General features: G+C 43.7%; 1 protein-coding gene across 3 annotated transcripts in view; it reads right to left on the reverse strand.

Moving 5' to 3' along the window:
• MELK (maternal embryonic leucine zipper kinase) overlaps positions 1-21,828 on the reverse strand; it is a 39,032-nt gene extending 17,204 nt beyond the window's left edge. The window contains exons 1-8 of one of the 3 annotated variants that reach the window (XM_081894104.1): positions 21,736-21,828; positions 9,877-9,971; positions 9,212-9,297; positions 8,761-8,877; positions 6,533-6,676; positions 5,288-5,356; positions 3,792-3,884; positions 2,593-2,691 (exon numbers count right to left, since the gene is read on the reverse strand). In XM_081894104.1, coding sequence (XP_081750230.1) covers positions 2,593-2,691; positions 3,792-3,884; positions 5,288-5,356; positions 6,533-6,676; positions 8,761-8,877; positions 9,212-9,297; positions 9,877-9,971; positions 21,736-21,824 — 792 coding nt within the window. In that variant the 5' untranslated portion in view covers positions 21,825-21,828. Of the gene's footprint in view, positions 1-2,592; positions 2,692-3,791; positions 3,885-5,287; positions 5,357-6,532; positions 6,677-8,760; positions 8,878-9,211; positions 9,298-9,876; positions 9,972-10,311; positions 10,590-16,475; positions 16,627-21,735 lie in introns of those variants that run through there. The other 2 variants (XM_081894103.1, XM_081894105.1) reach the window with 2 other exon arrangements.
• Positions 21,829-23,464: the final 1,636 nt, after the last annotated feature.

Consider the following 23,464-nt stretch of genomic DNA (forward strand, 5'->3'; position numbering starts at 1 on the left):
GGTTGGTGCCGATGGGAGATGGAGTTCAACAGAATCATATGAGCCTCAAGTTTCCCTTTCTTGCTTTTGGAAAAACAGTAAAGATGCCTTTAGTGGGAGGAATAGGAGGGTTGTCTCTTCCTGCCTCTTCAGAGCTTCTGAACACCAATGCAGAGCTCATTTACCAGGGGCTCCCCCTATACTTCCAAATTTGATTATTGCACTGTGCACTGTGTGAAGAATACTCGGAAACTTCAATTGGTCCAAAATGCAGCGGTTAGATTACTGGCTGGGTTTCCATTTAGATTTTTCAGCTAATGCTGAAGACACACCTATTTACCCTGGCCTTTGACAGCTGATGTATATATTTTCAGGACCCTGTCCTACTTTTCGTGACTGTATTTTTTTCTATTTAAAACTGTTTTTATTGTTGTCTTTAAAATTGTTACACCCCACCCTGGGACCTTAGGGTGAAGTGTGATTATTATTAAAGTTAGTTCCCTCCCTACACCCAGTTTATATTCAATGCCCACCACAAAGTCATAAGGCAGGTCAGGCTCCCAGATGCTAACTTCCTTCCTCCATACCTTCTCCTGTATTGTGAACCCTGATTCTGAGATATGCAACCAATTGCTTCCCCAAAGCTCTTTTCAGTTCTATCGAAGCCTGCATCTTTACATTTTGTCCTTAAATATACTATATTACCATGTAATTGTACGTTGTTTTAAAGCAATGCCTCCAAGGGTTTATTCATTGGAAAGGTCTGGGTCTTCATTACTGAAGATCAGAGAATCTTCTCTTGGGAAAACATCCACATTCCAAGGGCAGACACAATAATCACCAACAAACTTAAGGGATGCAAAGGACAGGGCACACCTTATTTAACAAGCTAATATGTAGCCATATCACTGACACTGAGCAGAGCAGGAGAGTTGTCTTTCCTCCAAAGCTAGAGAAGACTAGAAATGAGGTCAGGACATAGAATGCCTTCTACAGTAGAGGAAAAGCTAAATTAGGACCCTTCAGTTTAGAAGAGACAAACCTAGTTAGATTCAAAGGAAAAACACATGGAAGGGAAATCTGTGAAATGTTTAATCTCACGCAACTAGAAGATGTTGACTGCAGATCATCCCTAAAAGCTAGTTACATAGGAGTTTGTTTCAGAGGAAATCTAGAAGTGCCTACACAACTATATTCAGGTAGGTAGCCATGTTGGTCTGATGCAGTCGAAATATATAAAAAAATTCTCCAGTAGTACCATGGAGAACAACTAAGTTTGTTCTTGGTATAAGCTTTCGTGTGCATGCACACGAAAGCTTATACCAAGAACAAACTTAGTCGGTCTCTAAGGTGCTACTGGAGAATTTTTTAATTTTTTTATGTATTACACAACTATAGTATGAGCAGCAGTACATTGCATAATCTAACTTTATCTAGTATTAGCTCACATATTAGCTGCAAGTCAAGTTACAAGAGGCAGCTGGCTACCTAACCCAGGCCTTAGAATAGCCTACTTTCATTATAAGGCCAAATCAGGAAGCCCTCAAGTCCAGCACAGCACAAACACTCAGACTGCCTTCTACAGAATCAAACCTGTAGACCATCAAGCCCAGTGCTGCCTACTTTAACCGGCAACAACTCTCCAGGGTCTCAAAGCAGACGCCTCTCATCTGCTACCAGAGATTCTGGGACAACACCTAGGACCTTCTGCATGCAGAACATGTAGCCATTGAGGCTGCAGGTGTTGAGCAGAGTAAGAGGTAACCCCCTGCCTAGTGGCAGCACTAAGAGTTGTGATCAAGTTAAGCACAGGCTATTGGCCAAACCTTAGGGCCATTTTGCAGACACGCTGCTGGATTTACAGCCAAGCATGATTAGGCCCAATTGATCGGCACTGTGTCAAGTTATAGTTGCACAGGTTTCTTAGGTGCTGACCTGAACATTTATCACAAGTGAGATTTAATGCACTACCCTATCTAGAGCCAGATAATACAGAGTGTGCCTTCTCACCAATATGCTCCCCCTGCCCCCTAGCAAGCAATGGGGCAGGATGTGGGGGGAGGATGCTACAGAAGGCCTGTACCTTCTCTACTTCACAACATGGGGAGAAAAAAATCAGCACACCTCCAAGACTAATGCATGCAGCATAAAAATAATTACACGCCTGACTAAGGTGCAAGAGAAGAAATTGTTCTGGGCAGATTAAATCATGTGGGTGCTTACAGCTGAATGAGTGCTTCTGCATGCCAAAGCTGCTGTCCTGGCCTCTTGCCATGAATGAGCACTTTTAGGAGATTTCCTCAAAGGCTGACAGAAACGCAATACAAGAGCCTGGGTGCCTTTCTGCTAAGATAGTCGATAGTGTCTAACAGTCTACAAGAATGTTTGGGTGGGGTGGGGGAATTGAAGAAAGAACATGGCAGAATTTAAATGCCAAGATTATCCCAAGGTGGGCCTTTTAAAAAAAGCCACTGGAACATCACAAAAGAGCATCCTGAGGCTTCCATGAGAATCATCAAGATCAAGAGAACAAGTTTTAAGAGCTATGAAAGGGCTTCTTGCTGTAAATCCCCCAAACCCTGTTGGAAACAGGACATATGCCAGAATACATACCACTATTTTCTTGTAGAGCACCATAACATTATCGTCGTCGAAGGGTAGAAATCCACAGAGCAGAGCAAACAAAAGCACTCCCATGCTCCAAATGTCAGCCTGGGATGACAAGCAGGTAAGTTAGAAAAATATTAAGGTTGGTCACTTTGTGCACAAACATCCCACACAGCCCTAATACACAATAATAAACAAAGTCATGGTCACCTCTGAACAGTTATGGTAGGTACTGGCTATAACTTTTGATGTTAACTGCCCAGCCCTTGAGGTCCCCAAGCCCTTGGGGTGTTGCTGGCCACATTCACCAGAAAGGTTGCACTGCTGCACTCTGGAGAGCACAACAAGCCCCAGTCTCTTGCCCAACCATGAAGCTGGAGCCGTGATCACCCCTGCAGTTGTGTGGCACACCTTGCAAGAAAGCCCTCCCCCTACAGTAACAAACCCCAGCTCCCTTGCAGCTCCAAGAGGTTTCCTTTGTGGGTGGGTGAGCAAGAGACAAAGGTTTGCCTTCTGTGGTCCTGTGCCTTCAAAGCATTTCAGCAACAAGCCCCAGCCTTCATCTCCAGCTTTCAATGTCCCCCAAAAGGACAGTGTAATTGCAGGGATAATGCTCATCCTAGCTGCAAGATGGGGAGGAGATTAGTTTGGAGCAAAGTAGGGGATTGACTACCACATAATTTAAAACAGGGTGAGGTCAAAAAGAAGCCTCTGCCCCTTGGGCCCTAGCACCCATAAATTTCTAAGAACCCACCACTGAGTCATTGACAACAAAGGCCAGACAAAAGTGTGGACACTGCCACAGATTTAGCCTTTCAGTGATGTATGCCATTAGAGGAGAGGTAGAGCACACAGCTCGTAGAGTGTTAAGACAAAAGGTTCAAGACTGGCAGGAAGAAGGCTTTCCTGTTCCATTTGGAGGATGCCCCCATTGCCTACTCCATAAGGTAACAAAGGAAGACATTGCAGAAGAGGAATAAAAGATGCAACAGCACTGAAGGGATGACCAGAGACTACAACCGCATCTTTGAAGACCCTGAAAACAATATTATCCACATACACAGTTGTCATGTATGCCCCTTTAAAATGGCTCCCGCTTCAGAAAGTTAACGGACTTTGTTACATTTTACGCAGCGGCCATTCCGTAAAGAAAATGTGTATGCAAGAGTCAATATCGAGAAATGTTAAAGAATCTACTACAATACCTCTGAGCCAATGTAAGCTTTGCCCTGAATCAGCTCTGGTGCTGCGTAGGCTGGACTTCCACAGCAAGTGCTTAGATGGTAATCCAGACCACCCTACAGCAAGAACAACATAGTAAGCTACATCTGCAACAGGACACATTTTGCATTTAACCTAGATATGGATGCAATTGACAGTGGGCATTGTCAGCCCGAAATATCTAAGATGTTAAAAGCAAAGTCAGATTGCTTCCCCGGTTCCCAATGGTGTTAAACCAACCTTTCCGAGTATCCCTTGACCAACTACATTCTTTCTGTGGCACCCCTGATATGTCACCCCTTGCCTGCAGAGCTGGCAGCCTCTCACCTTTTTTTGAACACCTTCCCTTGTGCTGTTCAGCCTCCTCTCTTCTCCTTGGGATCAGCTGCCGCCCCTTGTCTATGAGCTGCCCCCCCTGCCCCAAAGAGAGGTGCCTCCTCACACTCCCGCATAGGGGCCTGGGAAACACCCCCCGGCCAGCCCCAGAGGCTCCATTCGCCTGGGGAGCTTGTAGCCACGTCTGCTGCTGTGTAGCTGTGCAGACCTTTGGGAGGCAAAGACATGAGACGGCATCAGAGGAGGAAGGGAAGGAAAGAGGGACAGAGGCCAGTGCCGCCTGCAGCACCCCTGACTATCATTCAAGGCACCCCAGGGTGCCACGGCACACTGGTTGAAAACCACTGGGTTAAACTATTGCATTCTTCTCTTTCACCTTTCAGCCACTATGTCAGGCATCCCCAACCTTCGGCCCTCCAGATGTTTTGGACTACAATTCCCATCATCCCTGACCACTGGTCCTGTTAGCTAGGGATCATGGGAGTTGTAGGCCAAAACATCTGGAGGTCCGCAGGTTGGGGATGCCTGCTCTAAATCATTATATATCTGAAGTTAAGTTTGTTTACCAACTGCAACTCTGGACACCCTAACCAGCTTCTAACCCTGTTCCGTTTTAACCTGCCAAAGTACTCAAACCCACTTAAATTCAATTTAGGACACATAGGGCTAAATAAAGAAAGAGCTGTCTAATAACAAGCTTGTGTTCAGGATCCTGTGTTTCCAATCCTTTACCAACAGAAATTCAACAATCTGCTGAAGCCAGCAGCCCAACATTCTGCGATATTTACATGTTTTGAATTGCTTCAGTATTGTACTGGGAAGAGCCACAATGTAGGAAAGAAGATAAATCGGGATATATCATGGGGGAGCATGTCATCTGAACGCAAACCAAATCACATCACACCTTTCAGTATGAACCAAGTGAATGGCTGGGCTTCAGCATGCCCACGGCTGAGCAGAGCTATTTAAATCCAGCTTTAATCAGAATGCATCTCTGGAGCAGGAAGGAAAGACAGGAAACCTCTGACATGGTTTGGTTTGGAGATGAAACAGCAATCATCTCACCTTGATGACAGCAATAGCATCCCGTGTTTTCTAGTGCCATTGGCAAAATGGCAGAGTTCATTGCTTTGCACAAACTCACCAATGGTTTTGCACAGAGACCAAAGTCGATCAGCTTCAGGTTATGCTCGGCATCAATCAGCAAGTTTTCCTGACAAGAGAGATTGCACATTAAAGGTAAAGGTAAAGGGACCCCTGACTGTTAGGTCCAGTCGTGACTGACTCTGGGGTAAAGCTCATCTCGCTTTACTGGCCAAGGGAGCCGGCGTACAGCTTCCGGGTCATGTGGCCAGCATGACTAAGCCGCTTCTGGCAAACCAGAGCAGCACATGGAAACACCGTTTACCTTCCCACCAGAGCAGTACCTATTTATCTACTTGCACTTTGACGTGCTTTCGAACTGCTAGGTTGGCAGCAGCAGGGACCGAGCAACGGGAGCTCACCCCATCACGGGGATTCGAACTGCCGACCTTCTGATCGGCAAGTCCTAGGCTCTGTGGTTTAACCCACAGCGCCACCCGCACATTAGAAGCAAGTAAATTTACACAGCAACCTTATGCTGTAAATGGTTGACGAGGAGAAAACAAACTCCAGTCAAATTCCCAACCCTAAAAACATACATAGAAAACAAAACCAGGTGGTCTCTTAGTTAGACCGAGCTAGAGAAAGAACTGGAAGAAAATCAAAAGGAATCTTTATGGAGCTTGCACTAAAATCTCTACGACACTAATTATGCTGAGTGGGATTAGAGGCACAGAATGCTCAGATGCTCTGGGAACTAAGCTGTTCACAATACAGCAGCTATAAGGGATGAGAAAGATGTCAGTTTGGCTGGCAGCTGATGCAAGTAGAAACCAAGGCAAATAAAAGCTAATCAAAGGAAAGGAAGGGCTGTATGTTCTATGGAAAGGGAGAAGCCTAGTTCCCAAGTTTTAGTTAAGGGATGGTGGCTGAAGGAAGTGAAACAAAGTAGACAGTGCACTGTTTGCCAGAAGCAGTTGGGCAGGCAAAGCTTGGAGGACCATAGATTATGGGCAAGGGAGCATCATCTCGCTAGGTGCAGAGCCTAGGCTGCAGCATGGAAGTTCTGCCAGCTGTGGCTTCAACCGTCACAACAGCACTGTGACATGTCAACCACAAATGTGTGACTAGAAGGAAAGAGCAGTGGATATAATGGCAGTGAGGCCGAATGTCAGATACTGGGTTTTTTGGCTGTGGGCTTCTTTCATGCAAAACAGAAGGAGCAGCCAACCTAGCAAACTATTTGGAGTCTGGCATACAGCTAGTTTATTCCCAAAGAAACTCTGCTTCAACCTTCCACACTTACCGGTTTAAGATCCCTGTGAGCATACCCCTGACTGTGTACGTATGCAATGGCAGCTACAATCTGGCGGAAAAAGATGCGCGCTTCCTCTTCTGCTAAGCGATCCTTAGCAATGATGTAATCAAACAGCTCACCGCCAGGGCAGTACTGTAGTGAAAGCAGAGGGCAACAGTGTTTAAGAGGCACTGGCTAAACTTGAAGCCAACAAAACAGGCTGATAAAAACTGTCAGGATCTAGAAACCGGGAAGCTGTCAAAGATACCAAATCATTTAAGAAAAGGGCAAGTTCCTATCCTTCTGTTGATCCCTTGGGAGTTTAATATGCAGAAGGCCAATGTCTATATTTCCAGGCAGTTCCTGTGTTCTCCATGTTGGGATACTGCCAGGGAGACAAAGGCCATCGGGCACCCAGTGTCGTCTCCGGACGATCTCCAGTCTCCCGTTGGAACAGCATCAGTCAATTAGCGACACAAGTCTCAGACGCATTCCAAGACTCATGCACGCCCTTTTCGCAGAGTTTCCACAACGGAAGATTCACCCAGGAGAGCATATTTACAGCTTTATTCAACGTTGGTCAGAACAAAGGAAAAACATGACTGCTCGCATCCATGTCAGAACAAAAGTTATATACAAAACGGAAACTCCCAGTGAGCAGCAAGTACGCAGGCATGTGACACACAACAGCCTGTTCCCTTTTTAAGAAGGAACGGAAATATCCTAACACTCCAGTCCTAGCACAGTGCAACCCACCACAGAGTAGCAGCTTCTGGAATAGAGGTCAGCAAGGGCTCCACAGGTAAGGAACACATTTCTGGGAGAATCCTATCAGTGGCATGCATAAGTGTGGTACACACATCCTGAATATACCACAAGAAGATTATTGAAGGGCAAGAGACCAGTGTGAGTGTGCATGACACCAAAGCATTTATATGAAAAATATATACAATGAGGAAGTATGCTTCTTACAAAAAGGGCACAGAATCCTTAATTAGCATTTGGGAAGGTCTTTTAGAGGCTCACAAAGCTGCAGGATGCAGCCTGTGGGGATCCTAGTTGCACCCCCACCCTCCCCACAGCTGAGACCCAGTGAGGAATGTGTCTTCTGTACTTAGTTTTAGTCACTCAATGCCTTCCTGCTCCTCTTTCTCCTGTACATTTAACTCCTTCCTAATGTCAACTGCTTGCCTTTTCTCCACACAGGAAAAGAATTTTTGTTTGTATTTTTAAAATGCTATGTTGTGCAGTCAAACAGGCTAACAAATCCACGTTTCTGTATTTGGTAGAGCACCACTCTGGGCACTTTTAGTGCAATATCATTTTGTATTGCCTTTATGGCATTTTATGTTTTCTTGTGTTTATATCTATTGTTGTACACCATCTTGATATTATACATGAGATGTGACAATATAAATAAAGCAGCATGAATAATTATTACTAGAGCCACTTTGCAGAATGCAGGTTTAGAGAGGAAATATTCTATTATGCCTGATTCTAGAACTCAATGACTGAAGTTTTCATATTATTTATTTATTGAATTATATACCGCCCTATACCTGGAGGTCTCAGGGCGGTTCACAGAACAAAATCAAAATATAAAACCACAAAATATATAATCAAAATAAAAACAACAACCCAATAACACCCCCCCACACACAAAAAAACTACATTTTAAAAGGGCATATGATAATAGGCAAGGAGAAAAGGCTGCTTGTATTTACATGATGGAAGAGGGTTTTGCTTGGAGCTTACATGGATGCAGGTTGCTACCAAAATACAAGGCGGCATGATGAGACACTTTTTGTCCCCATCCTGCTATGTCCCCAAGACTACAGGCACTTGATCCCCTCCCTAGACAAGTGACAGAGAAGAGGGGCCTTCCAAGAACCTGACACAAAACTCTGGGCCAGCATTCTTGCTGGTTTGAACAGTGCCAAAAGACCAGTTGCAAACTAACCCTATTAGGTTGTATAGCTGCCACCACTCCTTAGGCCAACAGCTTGGAACAGGAGACCCTCAATGACTTAATCAGACAACATTAAGATTTCAAGGAGTAAGAGGTAAAAGTTCTGCCCCAAATGACAACATACCAAATGGCTCCCACTGTGAAGGACCAAGAGAAAAATCCTAAAAAGATGCCAATAGTGACTGACAGGGACTATTTCAGGCTCCTGAAACATTTTAGCCTTAAGCAGCAAGTATTTTAAAAAGCAGAATGAGGTTTCAAATCTTACCTCTAGAATCATGAATATCTTCTTTGGTGTCTCAATCACCTGGTATAACCGACAAATGTTCTGGTGGCTTAAGCTCTTCATGGCTTCGATTTCTGTTTTGACGCGAGGCAAATCATCCTAAGAGATGAAAGGTTTGTGGGATTTCCAGATAATGGCATGCCACAATAGAGAAACTTCCTCTACATTTCCCCCATCCCATCCTGTTAGATCATGCTTATGCGATTGTATTTTAAAAGCAACAATTAAATGCCACTTTAAGGTCCAGTTATGGAAACGCACTGTCCAGGCAGTGCTAACAGAGCTCAACATAGTTCCAGAAGTTTTGATGCAGAGCTTGAAATCTGAATTCCCTTATGGCCACAAATGTGCAGTTTCACATTAACAAGTTGTACGATTAGAACCTTATTTGTACAAAGGAAACCCATCCTTTCCCAGCAAGAAAGTCACTCACCCCCAGAGACAGTTTGTCCATTATTTTTATTGCAACCTGTTCTCCAGTAAGTAGGTGACGAGCCAGTTTAACCTTTGCAAAACCACCTACAGTAAGGAAAGAAAAAAGGCAAGGCTACAGATTTAACACTAGTGATCAACTCCTTGTTAAAGATCTATATCCCTACATGGTACCATCTCTGTTCTTTGTACTTCTGCCTCAAAACCCTGTGAAACCTTTGGCTTAACCCCTTATCTTCAACTGTAACATCCAGCCTAAGCACTAGATGCTTCTGAGTTAACATATATTTATATCTTGTATACTTTAACAGTCCCTCCATCCCCTCTGCTGCTTCACACTGTCCACATTGAGGCTGGAAGCTCCTCTTACAGCTCTTAACCGAGAGTACAGTCCCAAATGCATTTATTGGGTTGCTCACCGCATCAAACTAGTGGGACTGACTTCTGCAAAAGCATGCTTAGATGTTGCAGTAAATCTGAAAGGAAAAGCAATATTAAATACTACCTCCCTTTAACAATCATCTAAATTGTTTCTCATTTCATTCATGTTGTGAGCTACTTTGGGGGATTCCCCTGCTTTTTGACAAAACAAATCTATAAAGCAAGCTACGTTTTCATAGCTCTTTATTTAGAGCAGCTTTTATTTGAAATCATCAAGGAGCATACCTGTACCAACAGTTTCGTGTAGTTCATAATACTTGAGTAGCTCCTCATAGTCATCCATAGCCATGCTGAGAGGCAAGACTTTCTCCTTTAGGCACCTGAGAGAACAGAAAAGTGACCACTGATGCCACTGATGCCAAAAAGGTCACAGCAGCAAAACACTGTAAGTACAAAATAAACACTTACTTATTTATATTTTTAATTTTTTTAAAAAAGAAATAAGAACTATACCTTTCATCTAAACTGACTTTAGGGTAAATTCTACAAGCACTTTTAAATACTTGAATATATTACTAACACATTATGGTTTTTTAAAAAAAACAAAACATGCAAGATATACCTAATAAATACTTTAGTCAATCTTTGTGAAAACTCATCACTAAAAAAAGAAGTGGCAGGGTGGGGGCAGGGGAGAAGAAGGGAAAACCAGGTGATTACCGGTGGGGATGGAAACAAGGCCTCTGGGTCTTCTTGGCTGGACCAGACCTCCCTGTCAAATCTCTTCTTGATCTGTCAAATCAAAGTCAGCACAGCAGGCAATACTGCCTGCTTGAAATGGGCAAAACTAGCTCATTAGGTGGGGTAATTAATGTAGTGCCCTCCAGCTGTGGACGAACTATAACTCCCACCATCCCCAGCCATTGACTATGCTGGCTGGGGTTGATGGGAGTTGTAGTCCAACACATCTGGAGAGCCCTACTCCTTGTTAGACCACCCCTGTCATAAGGCATAGTCCTGCTCATTTCCCAGTGACATCACAATATACCCTTGGTCACCATCACCAAGCCTCACTCCTCCAGCACACCACAGCCTGAATATCCCACACTATGAGCCAGATATCTACATCTTTGAATTGATTATACTCAGAAAAGCGAAGTAAGAATGGCATGCTAGTTTCGCATTGTTTACATTAGGCTGCAACAGTTTTTGTCTGCCTTCCAAGGAAGGTCATCTGTATTGCCTGATCCATTTCTTCCAACAGTGCTGCCAACCTCTAAATGCTGAACGAGTGATACAGAGGATAAATGTACCTTCCTATCTCCTACCTCTCATCAAAGGGGGATACAAATGGCACATATTTGGCCTAATCTATTTCACCCCCTATAAGTGATATGCACAAGCCAAATGAAGGCATCATAGGAATGGGGAGAAGCAGGATCACATGTGCTATCGCTGTCCTTGGCATTTATGTCTAGTCTCCCCCACCCAAATGATCTCTACCCTGCATTCACATACAGCAAACCTGCACATACACATACAGATCAACGTGTAAAAGGGTGTGATCTCACTCCCTGTCCCTGCACAGATTCTTGAACCCCAGATCTCACAATTAAATCCCCAATACAGTCATACCTCGGGATAAATACGCTTCAGGATAAGTATTTTCGGGTTGCACTCCGCGGTGACCCTGAAGTAACGGAGCGCATTACTTGTGGGTTTCGCCGCTCGCGCAGTCAAAAATGATGTCACGCGCATGCGCGGAAGCGGTAAAACATGACCCGTGCATGCGCAGACGCGTCTTACATTCTGTTCAGGATGCGAACGGGGCTCCGGAACGGATCCCGTTCGCATCCCGAGGTACCACTGTACAGATACAAGAATTCATGTTCAATTGCTTTCTGCTTCTTTGAGACTCATACTTTACATTTCTCTACAAGCTTGCACAGAGAGCATAAAAAGCATCATCTAATTGAAGATCTGAGTCGCCAATATTTTATAGCCCATATTTTACACTGGCTCCTTAGAAGCAATGGAATTTCACCAATTTTGGGAACGATCAAAGATACTCCTGCAGATGATATCAGTGACCAAGCAGGAATATAAGGGTTCAGGCAATCCCCAAGGTATCCTGGATTCAAGTTGTTCAGGGCTTCGTAAATAAATACAAAAACCATGAACCTAGCTCAGTAGCAGATAAGCACCCAGTGCAGCTGTTTTAACAATGACATCACATGTTCTTGTGATGTGAGCTCCATGATTGAGTGGGGATTTGAACCCTGATCTCCCAGGTCCTAGTCCAACACTCTAACCACTACACCACACTGGCTTCCTAGAGCACTTCTGCTATGGGGCAGCTATATAAATTAAGAAGGTAAATAAATATGGAGAAAGAAAATGTCACTTAGAGAAGGATCTGAAATATTTCCCTTGAAGCGTGGAATCTGTTCTATTCTGGATTGTTTCATTTAATGTTTTAATGTGTTGTAAACTATTCTGAGATCTCCCCCCTTTAAATATAAGGCGTTATAGAAATGAAATGAATAATAAAAAAAAAACTCAAGGGGGGGGGGCAACAACACACCAAACTGCTGTAAACTGTAGGCACTGTCCTGCCATATGCCTCATTAGTTGTTCCTGTTTCTTCTGTAGTCTGCCTTGAAGCCTTGGGCCAGTCACCATCTCTTAGAAATGACCTACCTCATGGGGTTCTTGTTGAGGACAAAATGGGGAGAACCACGTACACCACTTTGAGATCTTTGAAAGATAAAGGTGGTACAGTGCTGTAACCTCAGGTTACAGATGCTTCAGGTTACAGACTCCACCAACCCAGAAATATATACCTCAGGTTAAGAACTTTGCGGCGGCAGCAGCAGGAGACCCCATTAGCTAAAGTGGTACTTCAAGTTAAGAACGGACCTCCAGAACGGATTAAGTTCTTAACCCAAGGTACCATTGTAGATAAATGTAATAAAAAGGTGAGTTCCTGTCAGGGGAAAAGGTGTGTGTGTGTGTATATATATATATATATATACACATATATATATATATACATATATGCAGGTTTTGGTGTCCTCGGGTGTCTTCCCGTGTAAAAGTTGGGGTGTCTAGGCGACGTTTCGACGAGGTCTCACTCGTCATCTTCAGGCTGGTGCTTTCGGCTGAAAGCACCAGCCTGAAGATGACGAGTGAGACCTCGTCGAAACGTCGCCTAGACACCCCAACTTTTACACGGGAAGACACCCGAGGACACCAAAACCTGCATTCCTGTACCCGTGAAAATCTACGAAAGCAAATATACATATATACATATACATACACACACATATACGGTGTGTGTATATATATATATATATGCAGGTTTTGGTGTCCTCGGGTGTCTTCCCGTGTAAAAGTTGGGGTGTCTAGGCGACGTTTCGACGAGGTCTCACTCGTCATCTTCAGGCTGGTGCTTTCGGCTTCTTGTTACTGGAACAGAGCAGGATCTCAGTGTTTGAGTTCCTATAAATACTGTTGAGGGGGTGTGGTGTATAGCCTCCAATGTTCTGGGCAGAGAGGAAGTTCCCAGGCTAGTGTGCCTTTTCTTCTTTTGTTCCTTAATTACTTGAGGGATATCTTGAGTGATTTCTTGAGTGATATCCTGAGTACCACTTAGGTGGGTCATTAGGTGTGGATTAGTTGCTAAAGTCTTTGTGTCTTGACCTCTTGAACTTTGTGAAGAGTTTTTCTGAGAAGATGGCTGTACTGCACTTAGTTGTGCTCTGGCTTGGCTTCGTGTATAGGGGCGAGCTGTGGTTTTGTGGCCTGTGTCAGCCAGATCTGTGTAGGGATTGCAGGGGGGTGCAGCATCCGGAGGTGCCACCATGGTTTGGCTACTGGATGGTGTCTGTAATTTATCTGTGGAGAGGGTCTGGGTTTGGGTCTGGTGTGGTTGATTGGTGATGGCGTTCTGTGTGCCTCTGGATCTGGTGTCAGTTTTTGTGGGGAGGGCTAATTTCCAGATGTCTGGCAAGCGGGATGTGTCGTCACGCTTGTTCATGTTGTGAGGGTGTTTCTCTATCTCGATGGCTTCCATGATTATTCTCTTGTGGTGATGTTCCATGTTAAAGAGCAATTTGGAATCTGCAAAATTAATTTCGTGTCCTGTTTCTTTCATGTGTTGGAAAAGAGAGGAAGTTTTTTCTTCTTTTTTGACGGCATTCTTGTGTTCTGCGATACGTGCATTTATTCGTCTGTTTGTTTGTCCAATGTACGTGGCTGGGCAGACTTTGCAGGGTATTTCATAGACCCCTTGGTTTTCCAACTGGATTTTATCCTTGGGGTTTCTGAGGATATTGGCTATTTTTTGGTTGGTGCAAAAGGCTGTTTTGATATTGTGTTTATGGAGGATTTTGCTAATTTTATCTGTAGTGCCCTTGATATAAGGAAGGAGGGCCATGCCATTGTTTTCTTCTGTGTCTTGGTTTTTGGGGGGTGTTTCTTTTTGGATTAGCTTCGTAACCCTGTTTTGCTGGTATCCATTGGCAATTAACACATTTGAGAGATTCTGTAACTCAGTTGTCAAGTGGTCTTTGTCAGCCAGGCGTTTGGTTCTGGAGATGAGAGTCTTGGCTACGGAGTTTATTTGTGCAGGGTGGTGGTGTGATTGTGCATGTAAGTAGCGGTTGGTGTGTGTTTTTTTCCGGTAGATAGTGTGTCCTAGGGAGCCATCAGGTTTTTTGTAGATTAGGACGTCAAGGAAGGGAAGTTGGTTGTTGGCTTCTATTTCCATAGTGAATTGTATTTTGGGGTGTAGGCTGTTGAGATGTGTGAGGAAGCTATCCAGTTTTTCCTTCCCGTGTGGCCAAATTACAAAGGTGTCGTCAACATATCTGAGCCAAAGTTTGGGTTTGTGTTCTGACTTGTCTAAAGCATTGGTTTCAAAGTGTTCCATGTACAGGTTTGCGATGACCGGTGAGAGGGGTGATCCCATAGGTGCTCCTTCTATCTGTTTGTATCTTTGTCCATTGTGGATGAAGTACGTGTTGGTTAGGCAGTGGTTGGTCAGGTCCAAGATGTATTCGGGGGGATTGTATTTGTTTTGAATGGCTGTCAAGGCTTCATTAATGGGCACTTGTGTGAAGAGAGATACAACATCGAAGCTCACAAGTAGGTCATTAGGATGTAGGTTTTGCTTCTTTATTGTTTCTATGAACTGGAAGGAGTTTGGAACGTGTGAAGAGATGGATTCTGCATAGGGCTGAAGTTGCTTGGCGAGAAATTTAGCGAGATTTTGTAGAGGTGAGCCTATGGAGCTGACTATTGGTCTGAGTGGTGTTCCTTCTTTGTGTATCTTGGGGAGGCCGTAGAGTTTGGGGCATCTGGATGATTTTTCTCTGGGGATGATTCTTAGCATAGACCAAGGGGTCTATGAAATACCCTGCAAAGTCTGCCCAGCCACGTACATTGGACAAACAAACAGACGAATAAATGCACGTATCGCAGAACACAAGAATGCCGTCAAAAAAGAAGAAAAAACTTCCTCTCTTTTCCAACACATGAAAGAAACAGGACACGAAATTAATTTTGCAGATTCCAAATTGCTCTTTAACATGGAACATCACCACAAGAGAATAATCATGGAAGCCATCGAGATAGAGAAACACCCTCACAACATGAACAAGCGTGACGACACATCCCGCTTGCCAGACATCTGGAAATTAGCCCTCCCCACAAAAACTGACACCAGATCCAGAGGCACACAGAACGCTATCACCAATCAACCATACCAGACCCAAACCCAGACCCTCTCCACAGATAAATTACAGACACCATCCAGTAGCCAAACCATGGTGGCACCTCCGGATGCTGCACCCCCCTGCAATCCCTACACAGATCTGGCTGACACAGGCCACAAAACCACAGCTCGCCCCTATACACGAAGCCAAGCCAGAGCACAACTAAGTGCAGTACAGCCATCTTCTCAGAAAAACTCTTCACAAAGTTCAAGAGGTCAAGACACAAAGACTTTAGCAACTAATCCACACCTAATGACCCACCTAAGTGGTACTCAGGATATCACTCAAGAAATCACTCAAGATATCCCTCAAGTAATTAAGGAACAAAAGAAGAAAAGGCACACTAGCCTGGGAACTTCCTCTCTGCCCAGAACATTGGAGGCTATACACCACACCCCCTCAACAGTATTTATAGGAACTCAAACACTGAGATCCTGCTCTGTTCCAGTAACAAGAAGCCGAAAGCACCAGCCTGAAGATGACGAGTGAGACCTCGTCGAAACGTCGCCTAGACACCCCAACTTTTACACGGGAAGACACCCGAGGACACCAAAACCTGCATTCCTGTACCCGTGAAAATCTACGAAAGCAAATATATATATATACACACACACACACACACACACACACACACACACAGTAGCAATCAGTGCTTTTTTCCGGTGGGTACGCATACCCCTAAACATTTTGTGAATCTTTGTCCTTTTGCTGTATTTATTTTCCCCGATTCGAACTATAAAATGGTGATTTTCTTGAGTCAAAATGAGAGTGCCCCTAAACATTTTATTGGGGGGGGGGAATCACTGGTAATAATAACAACAACAATAACCCCTTGCAATGCAGGGGTCCATCTGGTAAACAGCCAGAGGCACTGACTCGCTGAGCGTTTTGGGTTAAAACGCGCGTCAATAAAATACGATATTTTCCCCTCACTTTTTTATTATTTTTTAATTCGCTTTTTTAAATCATTATTTTTTTAAAAAAATAATAAATTTTAATTTCCCTCACTAGCAGGTAAACGAAGGTCTGTCTGCCGGCTCACCTTTTATCGAAGCCTGCGGGAAAAGGCCCCTGGAGCTAAATAGCGACTTAGCTCGCATTACTTACCAGGTTAAAATCACAGCAGCCACAAACCCCCTCAGCCGCCTATGGCATCCGAGCCGAGAGCAACGGCGTCCCGGAGGCAGCCAAGGATTTAAAATTCCCGGACGGCGCCAGCACTTCCGCCCTCCATCCAAACAAACGCGGCGTTCTGGCCGGAAAAGGCGGGCCTGGCCGAAAGGGCCCATGGGAGGAAGGTCAGGAAAACGCAAAAAGATGGGGGAATGTCGGCCGTTGGTCCGCCATGATGGGTGTTCCGTGGGGGTGTGTTTTTTTTAGAGAGAGTCGGTTTTTAGTTTATTTAGTGATGTGGTTTTGGGCGTCCCTTGAGTTTCTTGTAAAACAGAAGCTTTCCTTAGCGAACCGAATTTAGTAACGGGGAGAAAACGCCTCCTGGCCAAAGTTAATGGTCGTGCAAGGTTGCTTCTTATTTCAGTAGGAGAAAGAAAGTAAAATATGTTTAAAGCGCTGAATCCTACGTGGATCGTATTTCTAACTGATTGCTTACTAAACAAGCCTGGGTAAATTTTGCGGGATTTCTTCCTAAGTGTAGGAGAAGCAGAGACGCCCACAGCTGCTTTGATTAGTTTGTCAAGTGGCTGAATATTTGTGAAGACTTATCCCTAGGATGTTTTTAAGCACTGAAATAACTGCAACTTATGATCAAATCTAGTGTTGCATTTTATTTTTTGGTCTGACCCCTCCCTCTAAAGAAGTGTGGTGACGAAAACTAGTTTTCAGCACTGCAAATTTCCCTAATCGCCCCCTTGCCCTGTATTATGTTGCAATTGTCAGACTCAGAGGAACTCGTTGTCAGTTTCTCTAATGCCTTTGGCTGTTGCTCTTACTCTCCCCTGCTCATTGCTCTGGTAAAACTGAATGCTTTCTGAAATACACTCAGAGTCGCAAAGTGATTTCATGCTCTTTATTCAGCTCATAGTGGTGAGGAGGAATGAATGAAAGTCCCCTCAAAGTATCTGCTTTATATACATTATTTACACAATGGCTGCACATGATTGGCTAATTCCGGAATTCTACTGTAAGCCAATCAGCTTGTGGATTCACTTCTATCTGGAGCATGATTGGGTGCTTCCTGCCAACTGCTGCATTGTTCTAGGACCAATCAGACTGCTGCCTTTTGGATCCGATTGTTCTAGGACCAATCAGGCTGCTGCCTTTTGGATCCTATTGTTCTAGGACCAATCAGACTGCTGCCTTTTGGATCCTATTGTTCTAGGACCAATCAGACTGCTGCAGTTTGGATCCTATTCAACTCAGTACATAACACTTTCCATAAGTTTTTTTTGTGTGTGTGTGTGCGTGTGTTAAAATGGACAAACAGCAGCTGAGCAGCTCTGAAAATGAGCATTTTTTTCCAAAGGGAGAAAACTGGGATTTGCATAATTTCGATTAACTATTTAAAAGCACAAGTAGTTGGATTTAGCTTCCTTGGATCATCCAAAACTCTCACGAGGGAAATGTGCTTGTGGTATTCCACAACAAACATGGAGAAAGCAAGGTAGTATTTTATACATCCTAGCCTAATGGAAAAATAAGTTTTAGTGGTGTGGATCACTTTTCTCTGAACGTTGCTGTGCTTATTTTATTCCTCGAAGGGAGTATTTTACCAGCATTTTTTACATACAGACCAGCTGGTGGCAGTAGACTACTGTTCATTTTCTGAACCAAACTTCCCCAGATGTTTGTACAGGTCTGCAAGCCTTCAGTATTGTGCTCCATCTGATTAACAAATTTGCAGCACTATATTTTTAACTGCCTTTATAAACAGTTTTATTGTGCACATTCCAAATACCTTTGGCAGCAAATCTATCAGTTCTCAAGGATCTTAATAGCATATTTTACTGTGCTGTGAACTTTCATAGACAGAAGACAAGACAAAAAAAAAAACCACTTAGCCCTCTGGCATTCCATGGAATCGAAACTTTCTTCCCCAGTCCAACATCTAAGCTGCAGGGAAATGTACTCTTTTCCAGCATTGCAATGTCCAAGCCACTGATACAAGGGTCGTTTCCGCCCCATCATGTATTTTACAACACGGTGTAATACGTGTCAATGACATCAGTGGTTGCAGGAGTTGTTCTCTGTCTTGTACCACATGTAAACTACGTATTATTACTGGACTTCTTCAGAAACTGAACACTTCTGGAGTGATGTAGCACTATCAGAGAGATTTACCAAAATAAATAAAGAAATAAAGTCACCGATTACAAAATTAATACAAATCTGTAGTTTTATGTACTTGGCTGTGATAATTAATTGTTTGCAGAGGCATCAAACAATGCAGCTTGCAACTGGCTTTGCTTTTTCTTCTTCCTCGCAACCTAAAGGGACACTTTCCCCCTTTAAAAGATGTGATAAAAGGCGTAATTCAAGCAGTGGCATGGTACAACTTTGGCTGGTCTGTTCTATCCTTCCCCTCATCGCTCAATTAATTTGCTAATTCTTTCCAGGGATATTTAATTACAGTTAGATCTGTTCAGTTACTGGGCAATATTTGAATCTCCTAGAATTCTCGTACATGTGCAGGTGTCTTTCTGACCATTGGACTTCATGCCTGTCCAAACTCTCTTTTATTGTTTTGATACTCTAATTGTGTGAGCTCTCCTGGAACCAGTACCACTGAAGGGTGGTATATAAATATTTCAAATAAAGTAAGCGTGGATGCTTACCCAAAGCCCTCCTGCCTGCGATTCTATGCTTGATTACCTGACACGCATAAGAGGTAACAGCCCGAGATGTGTATGAACAAAGGCTTTATATTGATTTTTTTTGAGGGCTGTATTAAATCATACTTAGTGGAACGCAACCGTTGCTTTGCAGTAAAATACATTTCAGGATAAAGAACCTTTCTGTGATCTAAATCAGGCTCAGCTCTTTAATGGTATATAGTTAAAGGAGTATACTAATGCATTTTATTGCCTGACCCCATTTCTTTTACAGCAGGTGAGCCCAGCATACTTTAAGACCATTGTTGTATTCATGTTCTCTTTTACAATACCATTAATGAATTATCATTCTCTAATTTGAAGTTTTAATTATGGCCTGGGGTGCTGCTCCCTTATTTCTGGTTAGTGAGAGGGAGCTGTCTTCTTGGCTCAATCACTTGCTCTCTGTAGAGAATATAAATTTTAAAATGTATGATTGGAAGGATTTGTTTTAACTGCGATTGCCTGTCTCTGGTCCTTTTTCGTTAGCACGGTATTTGCACTTCTCAAATCACTCTCTTTACATCAATACTCACTTAATAAGTCACCCGAAATACTTGTTGGGAAATGATTTTATGGTGTAGGCACTGACTACATTCAGTTCAAAGTACTGGAGTAGCTGTGGGGAAGGGAGGTGGATTTCATATTGGGGGTCATTTGGAAACAGATGGAACAGAAAACTTCCAATATCATGATGCTTTTATAGAAATGTGACCGCACTTGGAGTGCTGTGTCCAGTTCTGGCTGCCTGGCTTGGAAAAAAGAGATTGTCGAGCTTGAAAAGGGGCAGTTAAAATGATTAAGGGGCTGGAGAAGCTCCCCTGTAAGGAAACATTACAGTGTTTTGGGCTTTTTAGTTTAGGAGAAAGGGAAATACATTGTGACATGATAGATGTGAATGAATTGGATTGTGCTTGGTATGAAGGAAGTGGATAAGGAGAAGTTTCTTTCTCAAAACTGTACTAGGACCTAGGATCATCTGCTGAACCTGAATGCTGGGGAAATCAGGAAATACTTCATCCCATAGTGTATACAGGGCCAGCTCACTCATGAGGCAAGATGAGGCGACCTCCTCAGGTGGCAGAATCCACAGGGGTAACCAATTCAGATGTAGATCTTTATTTCCCCCATATTACTGATGTAGATCTTCACTTACTCTTCCTTGTCGGTCAGGGGGGATGGGAGGCATTTTGGGGTTCACCTCAGGTGCCACAGTGTCTTGGGCTGGCCCTGAGTAAACTGTAGAATTAAACTGTTAAATGGGTTAAACTGTAGAATTCACTGTCACAAGATGGAGTGGTGTTTGCCAAGTTGGATGGTTTAAAAGGGGAATAAATATATGTGGAGGCTAAGGCTATCCATAGGGACTGTTCTTAATTTTTTTTTTTTTTTTTAGTTTATGCTCATCTTGTGTGAGCCACTTTGGGAAGGCTATGCCTTAAAATGACACAACCTTGATGGCAGAAAGTGAGGAGGAATTAAAGAACCTTTTAATGAGGGTGAAAGAGGAGAGCGCAAAATATGGTCTGAAGCTCAACATCAAAAAAACGAAGATCATGGCCACTGGTCCCATCACCTCCTGGCAAATAGACGGGGAAGAAATGGAGGTAGTGAGAGATTTTACTTTCTTGGGCTTAATGATCACTGCAGATGGTGACAGCAGTCACGAAATTAAAAGACGCCTGCTTCTTGGGAGAAGGGCAATGACAGGCCTAGACAGCATCTTGAGAAGTAGAGACATCACCTTACCAACAAAGGTTCGTATAGTTAAAGCTATGGTTTTCCCAGTAGTGATGTATGGAAACGAGAGCTGGACCATAAAGAAGGCTGATCGCCGAAGAATTGATGCTTTTGAATTATGGTGCTGGAGGAGACTTTTGAGAGTCCCATGGACTGCAAGAAGATCAAACCTCTCCATACTGAAGGAAATCAACCCTGAGTGCTCACTGGAAGGACAGATTGTGAAGCTGAGGCTCCCTCCAGTACTTTGGCCACCTCATGAGAAGAGAAGACTCCCTGGAGAAGACCCTGATGTTGGGAAAGATGGAGGGCACAAGGAGAAGGGGGCAACAGAGGACGAGATGGTTGGATAGTGTTTTCGAGGTTACCAGCATGAGTCTGACCAAACTGCGGGAGGCAGTGGAGGACAGAGGTGCCTGGCGTTCTCTGGTCCATGGGGTCACGAAGAGTCGGACACGACTAAACAACTAAACAACAACAACATGCCTTAAAAGGCACCATAAAATTATTTCTACAGATGAAAATGAATAAAATATAGAATTTTCCATCAATGCCAAAATGCGGAAGAATGGACGTTCCTTTTCAACATACTGCAAAGGAGATGGAAGAGCAGAAATCCATTTAAGGTCATGGGGAGAGAGGGACCAGGGGAGGTTAGCGCTCCTCACCTGGGCCGTACCAAAGGGGCCAGGATGAACTAAGAGCCTCAAAGCCTAAACCAACAAACATTAAACTCCACTGGTCTATTCCTCCCCACTTAAAACAAACACCCTGTGTGTGGCTTGGTGACCAACACTTACTCTGAACTCTTTCTTAGCTGCTGTGACAGTAGTGTTGATTCAGTCACAGGCAAACAAGGGCGAAAGTTGGCACCAGCAGGATCCACCATCAGGAGTAACCCAAAGAGGCTTCTGCCAACAGTCTAATCCCAGACAGTAAAAGAGCAACATTAGAATGTTGCAGCCTCCATCACAAAGAGTTGGTTCCATTTGAAACTGCATTGTCATGACGACCATGTCAACACTCAACAGCATTGCAATTCCGAGCAGCAACTTTCCTTTTCATTGTTAAAAATAAGAAACCAAGCAGATGCAACATAGGAACAAATTTCTCTCCAGGCTTGTAGGGTCGTAATGGACCTTCCAGTAAATAATGAAAGGTTCATTAATTAATAAAGTCAGATCCATATCTTCTATAGATGGCATCAGCATGTCCATTTCTGCCGGTTTCAGAGATTTCAATAACTACACTCAGATCATTGGCAAAATTGGGTTTCCCCAATAGCAAGCCCCAAAGCATTCTGCAGGTATTAATTAGCTGACAAATGGAATTTCAAAATATTGGGACTATTTTCTTCAATTGCATTGAACAATATCAATGCAGAATTGAGAAGTAGCCAGTTTAATTTATCCCCAATAATTTTGCACCTGTCAACTGGCCCACCACATATGAACCAGTTCTGTAGAAAACATCCTATTAACCCTTGCTGGGGCCAAGGGCCTGATGATTCGAATGGCACTCAGCCACTTTCAGGTGGATACTTGTTGTCTCAGAGCTGGCTCAAGACATTTTGCCGCTTGAGACAAAGGACAAAATGGCACCCTTCCATGATGTACAGAACTGAACTTGATTGGTAGCTGGCTTTAACTTCCACACTGATCATTGGACAGGACCCTCCATTGTAACTAAGGGCAGTCTGTGTGGAGCACACAGATTGGTCCTCCAACATCTTACCACCACTCCACCTTGCTCTCCCACCCACCGCCTGAAGTGGCTGCCTCACTCTGTCTAATGGTAGAGCCACCGAGTTTTCTATCCTCAATTAGCATGTTAGAGGATTAATCCTGAGAGGCTGAGTTTTTCTCTCATCACTTTTTCATTCTGAAATCTTCACGGGCACATTATCTGTAGACATCCAGATGAAAGGGATTGGAATGATCATTGGTTGCCAATGTTTTAGAAGAGAGGTTCGAATCTAACATAATGGATACTGATCTCTGCGGGGTCTTGCTATTTAGCAACCCTCGTCAGCAACAAAATGCATTTTATTTTGAAGATGCATAAGAACCTAGCCAATTATCATCATCAATGTCTTTCTTTAGAAAGCAGGGGGCAGGAAGATGTGTTTGGTGGGAGTGGTGGTGGCGAGAGACGTCTGATTGCACTATCAGTGCAGATTGCAACGGGCATATTTATTCTCACTCCTGAAGGGAAAACGTTCGGTGGTTCGCTTTCACCTTTTATACAGCTTTCATTAGCCACGATTCACGATAAAGTCAATGCAACAGGCAGGTGTGCTTTTGTTTGATGCAGGATACCATGACCCACACTGCATTTGGGTAACCGTTAACCATAGCTACCCACTTGTTGGTGGGTGCAGATGAGAACCTCTTCAGCCTGTTCCAAACCAATTGCATAGGCTGTGACAAGCTTTTGGACCCGTTTCAAAATACTAGGCTTTACCTTTTGAAGACTTTCATCCCGTAGAGCAAGCATACCATAGACCTCTCCCTTTACTAGTATGCTCAC

This window comes from Podarcis melisellensis (assembly GCF_964234715.1).
Source record: "Podarcis melisellensis genome assembly, chromosome: 17".
NCBI lineage: Eukaryota > Metazoa > Chordata > Lepidosauria > Squamata > Lacertidae > Podarcis > Podarcis melisellensis.